The 18,204-nt window shown below is 39.6% G+C and overlaps 1 protein-coding gene across 7 annotated transcripts in view; it reads right to left on the bottom strand.

Annotated features, from left to right (window-relative positions):
- Trim2 (tripartite motif containing 2) overlaps nt 1–18,204 on the bottom strand; it is a 117,110-nt gene that overhangs the window by 12,502 nt on the left and 86,404 nt on the right. For all 7 annotated transcript variants that reach the window (XM_074041314.1, XM_074041311.1, XM_074041310.1 and 4 more), the window contains 4 exons: nt 6,920–7,023; nt 6,509–6,676; nt 1,472–1,640; nt 307–377 (listed from right to left, as the gene is read on the bottom strand). In XM_074041314.1, the coding sequence (XP_073897415.1) occupies nt 307–377; nt 1,472–1,640; nt 6,509–6,676; nt 6,920–7,023 (512 nt within the window). The remainder of the gene's footprint in view (nt 1–306; nt 378–1,471; nt 1,641–6,508; nt 6,677–6,919; nt 7,024–18,204) is intronic.

Below are 18,204 nucleotides of genomic sequence, written 5' to 3'. Positions count from 1 at the left end.
GTGGCGCAAGTAGTAAGAGCGCCTGCCTAGCAAGTGTGAGGCCCTGAGTTCAAACCTCAGTGCTGCCAAAAAAAAAAAAATTAACATTCAAATCATGTTCGTTTATACCAGTTTCCAATTAAGAAACTATTGCTTCCATATATTGGTGAATTCCCCGACTTTCCAAAGGCTGTCCATCCATATTAAAATCTGCATTTTTTAAGCAAAAGCAAGATCTTCCTTTTTGGTTAACTCCCCTAATTCTTCTCCCAGACCAATTTTTCTACAAAAACAGTTAAAAGTTAACAATCAATGTGCTAATAGTACCTTAACAGAATGGTTATGGAAGTCTGTAACAATAATCTCATTATTGCTATTTACAGCTGCAAAGTGGGGACCTGCAAAAAAAAAAAATGGAAAAACAGATGACTATACAAATAACAAAAATGATTGCAATGCAGCAGTTAATGTACCAAAAAACAAACTTAATAGATTTAATTACTTAAGAAAGGACAGATAATCAGAGACCCAGGCCTTGGAAGATCATTCAGTCAGACCTCTGGCTCCAAATAACTTGGGTCCCTTATGTTTCTGCACCTGTAATTGTCTACTCTGACTTCTCCCAGACCAAGCCAAGAGTTGTAGCAGCCCCAAAGAAGTGGGATTAGCAGTAAGCATCAGAATTCGTTCTCTGCACTGCCAGCTGAAGCCACACTTGTCAGCTTGTCTGAATATGTGTCAGTCTCTTTTGGGGCTCCTCAGCTCCCTCTGAGGAAAGACATGGCAACTCTCAACACTGGGAAAGAGGTTCCAATATGTTATTTTATTTTTTTAAAATAAAACTGAGCAGAAAACCCACACTGTGTAATTTTGGGTGACATTCAGAATCTGGCAGGACAAAGAATTGGAGACTGAGCACACAGAGAGATTATGCAAATTGATGTCAAATGCCCAAAGCATCCTTTCAAGAAGAAAATTAGTGAACTGTGTTCAGCCTCTTCTTGCAGATGTGAAAACTGAAGAAAGCTTGTGATTGCACAGTAGCATGCCAACAAATGAGTTAGACTGCTTTTTTGCTCTAGAAAAATATTCTGCACTCCTGTTCTTTCATAATAACCAGAAAAGAGGAATAAACTCCCATCCAGAGGATCTTCAAATAAACATACAACTGGAGGGAACAGGAGTTCCTCCACTATCCCTCCAATACCTTTATTTTAAAATGCATTCTTTTACTTAATATGAATTTGTTAAGATTAGACTTTTGGTTGTAAACGGCCACAAATAAAAACTACATGTGGATTACCGTGCCACTGACTGTCGGGAAGTAACCCAGAGGCATCTAACCATGCGTCTGCTTGGGATCACATCCCTAGCATCTTCCCAAAGCCAGAAACACACTGGGGATCTGGCATCTTCAACATGCTCCAACATCATGCAAATGTGAGCAGAAGCAGCATAAGAAAGGGGGTTTACGTGTTACCATCGAGTGTACCTGCAAACTGCCTGTCCCCATTTCCTCGGCTACCAAACCTCGTGACTATTTTGCCATTTGGCTGGAAGATAAACACGCAGCACGCCTTGTTATCCACCACGATAATGTGTCCGTTACGGTCCACGGAAACTCCTTTGGGCCCCATCAGCTTTCCCGATCCAATCTTTGTCTGTTAGAAACAAATACAGACATCAAGTTTAAAACACCCCAAACATGAAGCTAGACACTTGTTTTAGTAAACATTTGCTGGAATATTAAAACAGGGTGTCATAACCACTCATGTGTCAGAAGGATCTTCTGTTTTGGAAAATTGACTTTGTCTTCTCCATTGGTTACAACTGGTATTTATATGAAAACTTTGTTTTTTGAGGTACTGGGGTTTGAACTTGCTAGGCAGGTGCTTTACTGCTTGAGCCATGCCTCCAGCCCTTTTTGCTCTAGTTATTTTTGAGATAGGGCCTTGCTTTTTGCCCAGCCTGGGCGGGATCATGATTCTCCTATCAAATCCCCCACCACACTCAGCTTTTTCTGTTGAGATAGGATCTCACAAACTTTTTTTTTTGCTTGGGCTGGCGTAAAACTGTAATCCTCCCAATCCCAGTCTTCTGGGAGTAGGATTACATGTGTAAGCCCCTGTGCTCAGCTGAAAATCTTATTATTATTTTTTTATGTTGAATAACATTATTACTTTTATTTTTTTTAAATTATTTTATTATTCATATGTGCATACAAGGCTTGGGTCATTTGAAAATCTTATTTTTAAAAGGGCTCACCACAGGGGTGGGGTTTCTGGGAAGTGACTGGATCATGAGGGTTCTGATCTAGTCAATGGATTCACCCATTGATGGATACATAATTAAATGAACAATTGGGAAGCTGTCAAAGGGACTGATTGAAGGTCACTGAGGGTGTGCCTTTAAAGGGTGTATCTTTCCCCTGCCTCTTCTGTCTGTCTCTCTTTGCTTCCTGGCCACCATGAAATAAGTGGCTTTGCTCCACCACCTGCTTACATTCAGGGTCTTCTGCCTCGCCGGGATCCAAAGCAATGGGTCCAGAGAACCATGAGCCAAAAAACTCTTTCCTCATTCTAAGTTGCTCTTTTCAGATATTTTTGTCACAGCAATTAAAAGGCTGATACACCAAGAAACAACTATACTTCTGGAAGGAAAAGTGAGAAACTAAACAGCATCTGTACTTTAGAAAGTAGTATCAGTAATGGCAACAGAAACTCTTACTGGTCATTTTGTACTATTTTGTAGGATTTTTTTTTTTTACGGTACTGGGGTTTGAAGTCAGGGCCTCATGCTCACTGGACAGGTGCTCTACCTTTTGAGCCACTCTACCAGGCCTTGTAGGAATATTTTAAAAGCCTGTTTGCATATATTATTTTTTTGAATTAAAAATCATCCCCCTCCCCAATTATATTCTCCTAGGTTCTGCTTCAGACTTCTTATTTTCTCTCTCTATATTAGTCCTGCTGAACAGAAATACAATGTAAGCCATATATGTATTTTTAAATTTTTCTAATAGAGGGATGGAGGCTTTTCCGCAAAGGGGATTCAGACTTGGTATGATCCTTTATTTTTCTAAGTTTATAAATGGCTGAGATTCAAATGGTTCGCTTGGCAAGGGAATCTGTTATGTAAATTTGATTCTGATTCTGCAGTCTAGCTCAAAGATCAAAGCTATAACTTAATAGCATGTAAAAAAATGGCATATGCTCTGTCATGTCTGAATGGAAGGTTGTCCACAGAGATCAAAAGAAAAGCTGGTGCTCTGATTATTGCTACCTAATATTATAAGTACCTGACATTATGAACACAAGTAGTTTTCTAGAAAGACTCAACCATAATACCAAATAGATAATTACCTAGAACAAAAACAGAAAGTAATGCATTACCTCTATTCTATCATGCAGTGATAACCAGGCCAGATCTAAGAGAACAACTTAAATGGTGAACCAAAGTTTCTTTTCCTTCCACCACCCATAATCCATCCTAGTGTGGCTGCAGTGGATTCTATCAAGTGAAATAAGAATCACTGGATTTGTCCCCATCTTAGAACAGTAAACAAAATTATTTTAGGTCATGTCTTTAGAATTGTGAAGAGCATATTTAACTCAAAAATAGGTTCTTAAATTGAACAGAGAAGAGATAAGTTCTTTTAGAATAAGGTAACCAGAGAGCAGCCACCATATTTGTTCTTATTTGTTCAGATCACAAAAGGCTCTCAGATGGGCTGACCAAGAGGGAAGTTGAACAGAAAAAAAATTAAAGGCGGCAGAGAGGAATGAAAATAGAGCTAAGAAATTAGTGAATGAAAAATAGAGGGGATATGGTGCTATTCCTCTGAAACTATTTAGAAAAATATAAAGAATCTGCATTGATGTTAAAGATACACCTCTCACTCATTTCATCTTAATGGGTCCCACCAACGAAGGAAAAAAGAGAATTTCTTGGTATAATTGTAGATTTCACACTTGATGAACTCTGTTTACAGGGCTATAGTGTTTTCATGTGCCATTCTTTTACTCTTTGGGTTCCAATCAATGTCTACGATAAAAAAGGGTATTTCTATAATAGGCATATCCATTCCTCCCATCCTCTCTAGGGCATGTGTTCTTTATTATCAGTATTATTCTGACTCTAAGATTCCAGTTCTTCCAAAAAGATTTATTCATTTCTATTGAGTCACTGAATGAAAATGTTTAATTCAGGGGAACCTTCTCTCATAGATACCAAACTCCTGCCTCAAAATATGAAACCTGTCTTAGTATTAGCTTCTGAATTTATAGACAGATCATGATTTTTTTAGAGTCTGAAACAAAAACAAATGGGTTGCCTCCAAACTAGATACATACTTTTGAGAGGTTGCTGAATAGTTGTCACTGCATTCTTATCAGAGTTGTCACATTGGATATGTGTCACCACAAATACAGTTATAAGAATATAAAGGAAAGGGAGGGGGTTAGAGGAGGTTAGAGGCAAGAGATCTTTCTGTATTCATGACTATTATATGGAACCATCAAATTTATAGTAGAAAAAAATTCAAGGGCTATTGAAGAATTGTGTACGGTATCAAAGAATTTTGATAAATGAGAGATTTTTATTTTTCAAGATTGAAAAGATGCTGCCCACACAAAACAGGGGCTCTAATCTGAGGGTTAACAGTTATGTAAGGATTTCACCATGAGGTGACCACAACAATCCAAAGACTTTAAAAAGGAAAATATAAATCCCTCCAATCAGAGGCTAATGAGTGAACTTCATGTTATCTTCAGGATTCCAGAATAAGTTACACAAAATGGCAGCCCAAACCTCAGAGAAGGAAGTGATGGTGGCCAAGAACCTCCAGAAGTTCAGGAAGCCCACATCATAGCTGGTCAGACTTCATGTTTTGGACACTTACATGAGGTATGGAAAAGAACATTTCTTAGATGTCTATTTTGTATGAGGCACAAATAAAATCCAGAAATAAATTTTAATTTAGTTTTTAACTCAAATCTTATGAGATAAAGATTTTTTAATCCAAATTTTAATTATGAAGCTATCAAAGCTTAAGGAAATTACACAGTTTGTCTAAGGCAAAACAATAAGCCTCAGAGCTGGGGTTCCAGTGGGTTGATCTATTTGAGTAAAAGTTCATGTTTTCAAATGAAATAGAAGCCTCTAGCTGGTGGAGTGGCTCAAGCAGTAAGAGCACCTGCTTAGCAAGCTTGAGGCCCTGAATTTAAACCCCAGTGCCGCCAAAAAAAAAGAGAAGCCTGTAGTAGGGTGGATAGAAGTAATACAGAAGGCAAAGTGAGTATGGCTTTTAAAAAGATCTTTGACAAGATGTCTCAAAATCTTCTTGTGAATAAATGTACAAATTGGCTGCATGACAGCAATTCTTTGATGACATCTTAGATGAAGGATTCCTGCAATCACCCCTGGGCTCTCTACCCTTGCTGAAGAAATAGAAGCTGTTACAATTTGAATCTTAAATAACTCCCCTCCCAAAGGCCATGTTAAAAGATTGGCTCCCAGTCTATGAGTCTACAGGGAGGTGGGCAACCTTTAAGAGTTGGGGCCTGGGGGGGGGAGAGGGAGGGGGCGGAGTGGGTGGTAAGGGAGGGGGTGGGGGCAGGGGGGAGAAATGAACCAAGCCTTGTATGCACATATGAATAATAAAAGAAAAATGAAACAAAAAAAAAAAAAAAAAGAGTTGGGGCCTAATGGGAGGAAGTTAGGTCATTGGAGGTGTGCCTCCCTCTCTCTTTTGTTCCCTTTGCTGCATGATTTAGCAGTTTCCTCTGCCAATGTCACCATAGGTCCAAAGCAAAGTCCATGGCCAAGTGACCATGGACCAAAACATCCAAACTGTGAGTCAAAATAAAGCTTTCCTCCTCATAAGTTGATTTTCCCAGGTATTTTGTTACAGTGATGGAGAGCTTACTAACACAGAAGCCATTTTTATATTTCTGTAAAGATGATACTAGTGATAGGTCAAATGACAGAATCCCTCAAAGTGTAGCTCAACCTGCATCTTCTCTGTAAAATCCACCTCTAGTTTCTTTCTTTTTAAATCTTATATTGCATTCTTTAATGCTATGTTTTTAGATCAGACCAGTTTGTGACTGACTCCAAGCTGCTGTGGGTTGTTTTCTGTCCTTTCTTGTGCAGTAGTCTTTTTTCTTCAATGGGATTTTATATTTTTTAAAGGTAGAAACCATGTCTTATAATTCTATTTCTTCCATGTCATCTGGAAAGTCACTTTGAAAGTGACAACTTATAGGTTAGTTTATGAGTTATAAACAGCCTCTTTAAAACCTTTTTTGGAAGGCTGTTTTTCATTGAATTGAGGTGAAAGAATAGTTTTCTTCTAAATCTAATGGGTAAAAAAAGAAAAGTAAGCAACTAATTGCTTTATAAAACAAAGCCACATTTTTATATATGAGCAGTTTTATAAAATTATCATTGTTACTCTCTCAAGATGTTTTCATGTATAAAGAATTGTCAAATGCGGGGTTGGATTTCAAAAAAGACAATTTCATCTTACCTTAAATTTCCCATCTGAAGAGAAAATGCTAACCCACTTGTTATCATAATCTGCAATGATTATGTCCCCACTGGGATGTACTGCCACTCCTGTAGGCCTCTGCAGCTGCCCGGGAGAACGTCCTCGGATGCCAAAACGACTTTTGAACTGGCCGTCATTGGAAAACATCTGTAAAGCAAATTTACACTCAGTGCAATGTTAACTAGAAATCACTAAGGAAGAAAAAGGTGAGAACCTCTGTCATATGAGTGACAGGTCAGAACAAGTCAGCTCCTCTTAAGAAAAGTCTACACACGTGTCGTAGGTAAGCGTCTTTCCTTCCTCCACATAGCCTCGGTCTTAACCTGGAAAGTATGTGACTGCACCTGCTTTATCAATGTAGCCGTTAAAGGTAGGTGAGAGGAGCTGTACCTGCACACATTGGTTGTTACTGTCTGCAATCAGTATCTTTCCACTTGTAGACGCAGCTACTCCCTGAAGATTTGTAAACTCTCCTTTATTTCTTCCTTTGGTCCCTAAAAATATGACAAAAGCACAGAAGTTAAGCACTAGTGAAATAGATTTCTCAGTTTTAGCAAAACAATAGTTCAAGCTTCCATAGGTAACCTGAGAATTTATTGCTTTTTTGTTTTTGTTTTTCCCAGTACTAGGGATTGAGCACAGGGCTTTGTGTGTGCTAGGTTAAGTATTCTGATGAGCTAAATCCCCAGTTCCAGCATCACTTTGAATTATACTTTGATAGAGAGAGAAAGAGAGAGAGAGAGAGAGAGAGAGAGAGACCCTTCCCCCATGACTTACTCCACATGCTACAAAACTTCTCTTATAAACCAATAGTCTCTAGAAAATCACTTTAGGCAAATGCCCATCTTACCAATCTATAGCTGCATATTAATATGATTAAAATGCAATCAGATTTCATGAAGACATAATAAAAACTAATATTCAATCAAGGAAATGCAACAGGAGAGGGGCCTAGTTTCAGAGTTTTGCCAAAATCTATCCTCTTAAATAGTAGGTTTGATTTTCAGAGCATTTAACAAACCATAAGGTCACAGATGTCATCAGTGAGCAGGCTGGTTTTTTTATATACTGGATCTACTTACGTGTTATTTTCTAAGATTAGGACCTCATTGGTTGTATGTTCTTCCTGAAATTATAAAAGATATACTAACAGGGCACTTTCTAGATTAAGTAAATGAGAAAGGCAAAGGAATTAATCCAGGGAAATATTTTCATTTCCACTAAACTCTTTTCTCAAAGGAAAAGATGAGATGGAGGGAAGGGAAGCAACAAAATATACAGGTTAACAGTAATCTTTTTTTTTGTTTCAAAAAAAGATTTTATAACTCCTTTCAATAAAACTATATAAATATTAATGGATACAAACAGAATAAACTTTGTTCAAAGATGACCTAGACAGAAGTTTAAATTTAAATCCTAAGAGAGAGAAAACCATGCCTCAGCTTTATAATTTCATTTATATTCAAAAGAGCGATTTGATATTTTGTTTCAGACATCAGTGAAGTACCTTAGGAAAAATTAGACAGGGATACACTGAAGAACTGTCTGCCAATGGTCTCTTCTGAAATGGACTTTTGGGTTTAGGAAGTGAAACTGGTAATGGATTAAATTCAGAAAAAAATCAACATAGAATTGCTGGACAGGTCAACCTTAGCAATCACCTGGTTCCCACCAGACTCACATGGCAGTCATCCTACTGAAGTCATGGTCCCCGCCAAGTTTCCATGTCTCGCCTACCCTTACCAGCATGAAAAGAAAAGCTTCAAAAATGGTGTGTTGGAGCTGGTTGGTGGCATGTGCCTATAGACTTACTCAGGAGGTGAAGGCAGGAGGATCGCTTTAGGTCAGCCTGGGCAATATAGTGACACCTCACCTCAAAATAACAGATAAATGAATAAATAAAATGGGCTGTTGGATTGGTGGCAGAAGGCAGAGGAAGATGTGGCTGGCCCTTTCGGGAGGTATGTCATGTACTCATGTGCTATTCGTTTCTAGAAACTTCTCCTCATGTCTGAACAACAGCAGGATGACAGGTTCAGCAAAACTGAAGGACCAAAACACTAAACAATTCTACAATGTTCAGATTATAAATTCTTTTTTAAAGGATACTTAAAGGGGCTTCTGAAGAACAAAAGGGCTTCTTAAGAACAAAAGACCTAATTTATCAAAAATATTTGATGAACAAAAGCATAGAATTTAGCAAGACAAGGAACTGAAGACCTTAAAGAAACATAATTAAAAAGCAAGAACTGCCAGGCGCTGGTGGCTCACGCCTATAATCCTAGCTACTCAGGAGGCACTGATCAGGAAGTTTGCAGTTTGAAACCAGCCCCGGCAAATAGTTCATTAGCCCCTATCTCAAAAAAACCCATCAACAAAAAAGGGCTGAGGGAATGGCTCAAGTGGTAAAGTGCCTGCCTAGCAAGTGTGAGGCCTCGAGTTCAAATCCTAGTGCCACACACACACACACACAAATAATAATAATAACAAACCAAGAGCAAGAGTTTTATAAGTAGGATTGTAATATAAACAAAACAAGTGCTTTGCAGAAATAAACACATTTTCAAGCATCAGTAGAAGGGGAAAATGATTGCATTTGGGGGCAAGAAGACACTCAGTGGGACTCCGTTCCACGTTCATACCGCTCAGAACCACAGGAGGAAGACTGTGCCCACCTGAAATGAATGAGAAAGGCTGCCCATACAAACTCAGCAGAGCGGTGTAAACATGTTGCAAAAGAGCTCCCTGCTGGAAAGACTCCACAGCCTCCCCTGCGCTTGGGGGTGAAGGCTTGGCCTGGCTCTCATTCTTGTCTCAATCGTAGCTTGAATCTGTGCCTCACTCATAAAGAAAATCACAGGACTGGAGGACATCTGTTAGTCCAACATTGTGTGTATGGCTTTTAGAAGAGGCTACACATGAAACAGGCATTGCATTTTGATTTCATAATTTAAATTTTTTTCTCAGTGCTGGGGATGAAACCCAGGGCCTTGCACATGCTAGACAAGCACTGTACCTCTGAGATACACCCTCAGCCCCAAACTCTTTTTTCTTTAAGCCATATGGCTCAATTTCTGAATGGCTGGATTGGCATTATGCACCACTTCCCCTTCCTCATTCTTATGAATATTTTTTTGTCTTGACAGAGATGACAGATCATCATTTACAAAAACCTCTCTGTGACAGCCCAGCAGGGTCTCTGCTACCCCTGAAGGTTGAAGGACAATACCAGCTGTTGTTTAGGAACAACTGATGCTGACTACTTTTTAATAGCAGTTAAACTAGAAAAATCTTGATAGCAAGTAATGATGCAGAATGACAAGTGTTATCATTAGGCTGGATTGTTCGAGTGTTTGTAAAATGCCTTGCAATGAAAAATAAAAATAAATTGGAGTTTCAAAAGTTAGAAATGATTAGGGATCATGCTTTAAAATACTAGGTTTTGGAGGTGAAGATAACTATCCTTTGGGCTCTTAAAATTCTTAGGAAACTCCATCCTTCATCACACAGCAACTAACTGTTTAACTGTATCCCTCACTAGGCATAAGATCCTTAAGGGCAGGAGCAACATCTGCCCCATTCACTGTTGGACCCTATGACGGTGCTATAGTTTGGATGTATAATGTCCCCAAAGGTCCATGTATGGAAGGCTTGGTCCCCAGACTGTGGCACAATTGACAAGTGGTAGAATCTTTGAGAATTGGGGCTTAGCAGAAGGAAGTTATGTTACTGAGGGGTGCCCTTGAAGGGGAAAGAGGGACCTTAAACCCTCCTCTTTCTCTGTCTCTGCTTCTCAGTTGCCATGAGGTGAGAATCTTTGAGCCACCATGTGCTTCCACCACGATGTGTTACCTCACCACAGGCCCAAACACAGTGGGGCCCAGTGACTATGAACCAGAACCTCCAAATCAGTGAATCAAAATAAACCTTTTCTCTTTTTGGTTGATTATCTCAGGGTGTTTGTGATAGTAATGGAAAGCTGACTAAATGTACACACAGCACGGTGCCTAGCACTTAGCAAATACAACTTGCATCTTTTTCTACTTGAAACTCAAGAAGAGTTCTCATGAGTGAGATTCTCAAGGGGTAAGGTGGAGTTCCTACAAGATGTCACGTTAGCATGTCTTTCTCCTCACATATTCTAAGGAGCAACATGATCGTTTATAGAGATGGGCAGAGAAGAGGGGCATGAAATAATATCATATCCTCCTATAAAGTCTAAGAGATTTTACACTATTTTATTCTACTTCGCTTTATTTTATTTTATTTTCAGAAGTTTAGAAGGTTGCCTGCTGTCCCATGCTGAGAAAGCAGTGTGTGGGTGATAGATCAGGAGAGTAACTTCAAGCATTTTGCTCTGAGAAGCACATATGAATTATTGTTCTTTGTGCAGCAATATGCTGTCTCTGAAGGATCTTTGAAACTGCTGTTCTAAAAGCAGCTTAGAATATGCAGCAATGTTCCATTCTGTAAAGAAGTGTATGCTACTGCATGAGAGGCAAGCACTCTATCACTGAGCTACGCCCCCAACCCTACACGTCCATTTTAAATTACTTGTTCTAGAATACAAATGAGTGTTTCATTCATCTCACCAAGTCATTAAGGTACTGTTGTATGAATTGCATAATTTGAAACAATTCAATTGCGATTCTGTTACTCACCCCCACATCTTCTGGCTTCCCCTTTGTTCAATGATTTAGTAGCTAAGTCATCAGTGGCTAAGACTTTAGTGGCTAACAAAACCAGCTCATGGTTTCCAGTCAGAAGACTAATAGTCTGAGAATTATGTAATTATTGGAGCCTAGGATTCAAAGAGTAGTCATCCACAGATGCACTAAACTACTTCTCTACACTCATTGAGGATTGTTCTCCAATGCAACACTAGAACAACACAATTAACTCACTCACAATGGCCTCAGTGAAGCTTTCAGACATGGGTGGTACAAAAGAGCTCCATGATGGAAAACCATAATAGTTACAAGGCATGTCCATGGCATAGGTTTCACTTCTCCAAGTCTCAATTTCTTCAGGGTTAAGGATAAACATATATTGTCCTGGAAACTTGGCTCTTGAGGGGAAAGGACTGGGATGGGGAAGGAGCTCTGAGGTACAGTTTTTGCTCATTTCCATACCGTAAATGTTCTCATCCTGGTCAATTTCAGGTTGCCAACATGAAGGCATTGAACAGGACAGTAGGAATGGGCTTCAGAATACCACATACTACACTGATGTAGGTATGTTTACACTGCAGTTACTAGAAACTGGAAGAATGTTCTATCTACTAAGGATCTGAAATCATGACATACAGAAGTCCTTGGCACTAAGGATTTTATATAAGATGACATATAACAGAGAAGGCTTACTCCTTTCTCCTGTGTCCTTTTCTCATCTGTTCCTACTTGAGCCAAAACTCCTATTTTTGATATTTCATTGAAACTCATGATTTAAAGTAACTTGTCCAGTGCCCCAAAGCTCCCGCCTGAGTCGGCCACGTGCCGCAGGCAGGTTCAGGTGACCCTGGACTGTAGCACTTAGCCCCGGGACCTGGTGGCCGGATTTTCGTATTTTTTCATTATTTCTTTTTTCTCTGTTTTTCCTTCTCTTTCATTCTTTTCTTTCTGTTGATAATTGCCTTGAGTTATGGACTTATTACAAATGTTAAGGGAAGAGGGTGCTGCTTGGGTTTGAATAAGCATTTATTGAACTAACATTGCATAAAGCATGGTTCTTAGCATTTTATATTTCATTGAAATCTATAATACTTCGTTAAGGCTCCCAGCAATGCTGGAATGTAAGTGCTATTTCCATTCCTTCTTTATAAGTGGGGACAGATTAAGGAACTTGGGTCCTCCTAAGTGCCAACTAAGGTGAGGGGGTGTTGAACTCAGTCTTTTCCAAACTCCACATACCTTACCAATTGCATTACATTGAGTGTGCTGCTGGCTGGACACCGGAAGATTGGAGCAGAAATCTAAGAGAAAAGACTTTCAAAACTGTTGGAATTTACAACCACCTGAGTCCTTGTGGTCAAGAGCTTAACATTTGTCAAGCACCTATCCTAAGTCAGCCAACAACCCTGCAGGTGAGGGGTAGAATCTGATAGTCTTCGATGTAGCTGCTTTTTTTTTTTTGTGGACTTTACACAGGGGCTGTACCACCTGAGCCACTCCGCCAGACTTGCAGTGTAGCAGTCTTTCTCCCAGATATATCATTTACAATCCACACTCCCCCACACCCCCTACCTGCCTATCATATCCTCCTTTCCCCCAAAAGGTCAAGAACCATTTGGAGCCACTAACAAAAATACTATTTGTGTACTTGACTTCCAATCCCCAGGAGTGTTCATGCTTAAAATAGCAATTTCCTAGACTTCACCCCAAGAGATTTAAAATTAATCCAGGGTGATCTTTGTCACATCCCCCTCTCCCTCAAGTGTGTATTTTTAACAAGACCCCAAGTGACTGGAACCACAGTGGAAGAGGCACTTGCTTAGACGTAAAAGTTAATTACATGGTTTTGACTTTCTCAGTTTTGCTCTATCAATTCAAAAGTAAACCTGGAAATTCTGAGAAAACAGAATAAGTTAATTTGGTAGAAACTAATTTTCTTACCCAGACCCAGCACAGTGAATTTTTATTTATTTATTATTTTGGGGGGATACATTGTGATATTTACATAAGTACTTACAATATGTCTTAAATGTACCCCTTCCAGCGTTTTCCCCTTCACATGAGACATTTCCTTCAGGAAGACTTCCTTCATTCCCCCCTACACCCCCTCCAAAAAAAATAAATAAAGTAACTTGTCTAGACTTTTCACTTTCAAATTGATCTCTTTGCCCTGGACCTCTTTGCTGGGTGCCCATCCGTATTCCATACTGTCTACCTGAATGATCAAAACTAAAACATACCTGTTTTTTCCTCGTACCTTCCCTGTCTTGGTTGATAATGATAATACTAACAACACGTTCAAAGATTACACATTCCTGTAATCCCAGCTACTGGGTGGAGGAAGGAGAATCTTGAGTTCAAGGGTAGCTCAGGCAAAGTTAGGAAGACCCTGCATCAGAAACAAAATGCAAGCCAAAGGGCTGAGGTCGTATAGCTCAAATGGTAGTGTGCTTGCCTAGCAAGCTCAAGGCCTTGAATTAAGTTTCCAGTACAAAAAAAAAAGTCAACATTTATTGAGTGCTTGTTACATGCCTGCACTGTTTTAAGACTTTGCATGCATTATTTTAATCCTCACCATATGGGGTATGCAATAACTTCATCTGGTGTTTAATGGAGAGGTTAAATAATTTTCCCTAAATAGCATGTGGGGGGAGGGGAGACGGTTTGCAATGAGGCAGTCAGGCTTTTGTGCTCGCTCTTTACTCAGTTCCTGACTACTTATGTTAACTAGCACTGCTGTACTACAACTACGAATAATATGTTAACTAGTACATTTACTTTGCCTCTCTAAAATGTCCTGAGCGTTATTCAGTGTTGGGCACTGATCTAGGTTCTTGCGTATCAATTCACTGAATCCTCACAACAACCCCAGGTTCTGTCACCCCTGTGTTACAGAGGAGGCTGGGGTCCAGAGCAGTCTAGCTTCAGGGCCCACATCCTTAGCTGTTCCACTTTACCACCCCACAACCCTACCTCACTCGAATCAAACAGCCGGGGGTGCAAATTGACCACCAGGTCTGCCCTCTTCTTCCTAAGCATTTTATAAACCTGCTATTTCCGGTCTACTCATCACATCACTCCCAATTCTGGCACTCATATGGCTCATGTGGACACCTGAAATACTCTCTAAAGGAAAACCCTCTAGAAAACCTGTAGAGATCCCCTACGATCTAGAAAGTAAAAACTATCGGGAAGTCACGCTGCTACATTACACTGCAATGTCTCTCCACCACCTGCATCGCGATGGTTTTCACACCTCAGTGATGTGGGTATCACTGGAGCCTGAAGGGTCAGATTCCCTCTGCAGAGATTCTCATTCTGTATTCAGGCATTTCCAGTTGGCACCCTGAGGCGTTCTGATGCACATGGTTTATGGACCACTCTGAGGAGCATGGGTTCATAGGACAGACGGAATCCCAGCTCCTTATCAAGGAAACAGAAGCTGGTCTCTGCTTGTGTTCCACTCCACCTGATGGTCATTCACGGAATCACTTACAGTACCTTGAACAACTCAGTTCCTCATCTTCACGCCTTGGTGCTTGCTTTCCCTTCATCTGACACTTTTCCTCCTTCTGTCTGACAAACTCTCTTCCAAAGCCAGTTGAAGTTTAGCTGTTTCTTCACTCCCATCCACCTGCTGGCTCCTGAGCCTTGACTCACACTGAAGGTAGCATGGTTTTTTACACCTCTGTCTCCTACACTGTGGCCTCCTATAGGTTAGAGTCAGAAGTTTTCTTCCATGACCTAGCATAAAGGTGCTCATACACCACAGCCACATATGACTAGGGGCTGCATGATGGGCAGGGGAGGTGAAAGGTAAGTTGAAGTTACCCCTGAAAATCCTTTATATAACCCAGAAAGTGATGATTTACTTTCATGAATATACAAAATCAACACATGTACTTAGGGTGGTTGTGTGAATACTGACACCTGTTTTATGGAAATGGTGTATTTTTAAGCACAAAATCAGTGCCAACAAGAAGCTCTACTGAGACCAGCTGAGCAGACAGCAGAACCATCTGACGTGTATTGGGTTTGCCTGGCTTCTGGATTACATGTGGTAATCAATACATGCACCAAGGAACTGTTCAAATCCCAAATGCCCTATTTTCATGCACCTAAGTAGTCTGAATGTCTAAAAGGAAGGTATAATGGTAAAAGAAAGTTAAACTCTTTTCATCGTTAACATAAACCTACTCACTTGTAGCCAAAAGTATAGACATTGAAAAGACAAGTTCTTCGGCCAGCACTGTTTTTGAATATTGCTTAGCATAGTTCTGTCCACGCGAAAGGTCACCCCTGAAGCTGAATGCACTCTCGCCCTGAGACTCAGAACTAGGGGTTGAAAGGCCACATGTTTTCTCTCATATGTGGAATACAGGCTCAATACAAATACAAGGAGGTCATTATGGGAGAGGGAACACATCACTAATGGTTGATATATTTCTATACAAGAATGAATATAGAATTTTTAAACCTCATGAAGGCAGCATAAGAAGGGGGCTAAAGCAAAAAGGAGAAAAATAGAGAAGATGAGTCAACTCAGGTTATAATACATATATACATGGAAATGTCACAATGAAACTCCCTGTATAGCTATCTTAAATAAAAATGTCCTTTTTTAAAAAAAATGGAGAATAGAAAGATAAAACAGGCCCTGCCTGGGGTTTGGTACCAGTGGGAGGGGGAGGACATAAGGAAAGGGTGTGTGAGGGGGTGAATATGGTAGAAATGTTATGTACTCATGTATGAAAAAGGAAAAACAAGACCTGTTGAAACTGTTCCAGGAATAGGGGGAGGGGGGATAAAGGAGAATGATGGAGGGGATGAATTCAACTATGATATATTGTAAGCACTTTTGTAAATGTCACAATGTACCCCCAGCACAACAATAATTAAAAAAATTAAGAACCTGGGGGTTGACAGTAGTGAGGGAATTGAAGTCACCCAGCAGATCACAACTTGGTCCTATTCCAATGGACAAGGTATGCAAATTTTCTGGGATTAAAGACATCAGCCTTGAACTCGAGGAGTTTACAATCTTGTGGGGTAACAATACCAGGCGTAAGGAATAATAATCCCCAGGATTCTACAACAGATGGTAGTACTCCAGGATCATGGAATCATTTACAGCAACTCAAACTACTCAGTTTTCATTCCTCTGACCTTAACCCTGCCAGATGTTCATGGCCTCGAACTATCAATCGTGTTCTCTCTGCCTGAGATGCTATTTCCATCTGCTAACTTGGATAAGTCCTATTACTCATCATTCAGGTCCTGATTTAAATTCCTTCTTATTTCTGTAGCTTTCCACCAGTCATTGGTATTAGAGTGAGTTGGTCATACATCTGTCACCCTAAACTGTAAGCTCATCAAAGAAAGAGATCTTATTGCTTTCATCTCTATCTACCTGCCACCTAACACAATGCCTGTCAGGCACCAGGTGTCCTAGAATTGTTGTTTGAGCTACATTATTGCATTGTGAGTGCTGTCTTTTGATTATACCCTGGATTAGAACATAAGGTTAAAGAAGAATTTTAAAAGTACTTAAGAATAACTTTAACCAAGACGGTGAAACTTCTATACACTGAAAATGATGACACTTAAGAAAAAAAATATGGGGGAACTAAGATGGTTAAAATGTCCATTCTGTCCAAAGCAGTTTACAAATTCAATGCAATCCCTATCAAAACTCCAATGTATTTTTTCACAGAAACAGGAAAGGCAATCCTAAAATTCATAAATAATCACAATACTTCCCCAAATAGCCAAAGAAATTTTGAACAAAAAGAACAAAGCCAGAAGCATATTATCTGATTTCAAAATCTACTTGAAAGCTATTGTGCTAAAAACAGCATTGTGTTGGCATAAAATGGACACATACAACAAAGAAACAAGATAGAGGGCCAAAGGTAGGTGTAGTAGCGCACATCTGTAATCCCAGTACTTGGGAGGCTGAGGCAGGAGGATTACAAGTTGGAGAACAGCGTAGGGTACATAGTAAGACCCTATCTCTTAAAAAAAAAGCAAAAATGAAAGCAACAAAACAAATACAGTATTGAGGGACTGGAAATAAATTTACACATTTAAAGACAGTTTCTGCTAGGATGTGAGGTCCTAAATTTAATCCTGGGTACCACTAAAAAAAAAAAAAAAAAAGAAGTAAAATTTGGACCAGACAGTGACTTACACCTGTAATCGCAGCTACTTGGGAGATAGAGATAGGAGGATCACAGTTTGAGGCCAGCTTGGGCAAAATGTTAGTGAGATCTTAGCTCAAAAAACAAGATGGGTGTGGTAGCATACAGCTGTAATACCAGCTATGCAGAAGACAGATATTGGAAAATCATGGCCCAAGGCTAGCTCCAGATAAAAAGCACAAAGACCCTATCTGAAAAATAACTGAAACAAAAGAGGCTATGGGCATGACTCAAGTGGTAGAGCACTTTCTAGGCCCTGAGTTCAAACCCCAGTCCCCGCCCAAAAAAAGGCACTGGGAAAACTGGATATTGATATGTTCATGAATGAAATTAGACTGTGATTTCATAGCATATATAAAAATTAAGTAAAGGCAGATTAAAGACTTAAAACCTAAGTCCTGAAGCTAAAACCACAAGAAGAAACCACAGGGAAAAGCCCCAGCCATTGGTCTGAGCAATGGTTTTTATTTGACTATGAGCCTAACAGCACAGGCTATAAAAGCAAAAACAGACACATGGGATACACTGAACTCAAAAACAAAGACACAATCACTGAAGTGAAAAGATAGCCACAAAATGGGAGAAAATATGTGCAAACATACTTCCAGGGAGAGGTCAATATCCAAAATATATAAGGAACTCAACTTGACAGTAATCTGATTAAATGTGAGCAAAGGAACTAAACACTTCTCACAAGAAGACATACAATGGCCTGAAGGTACATAAAAAAATGTTGAATATCACTAGTCATCAGGAAAATGCAAACTAAACACAAAGTGATATATCCCCTCATACCTGTCAGAAT

Source organism: Castor canadensis, chromosome 9 (assembly GCF_047511655.1).
Source record: "Castor canadensis chromosome 9, mCasCan1.hap1v2, whole genome shotgun sequence".
Taxonomy (NCBI): domain Eukaryota; kingdom Metazoa; phylum Chordata; class Mammalia; order Rodentia; family Castoridae; genus Castor; species Castor canadensis.
The sequence above is the reverse complement of the archived record's forward strand: the minus strand, read 5'-3'. Positions and strand labels throughout refer to the sequence as shown.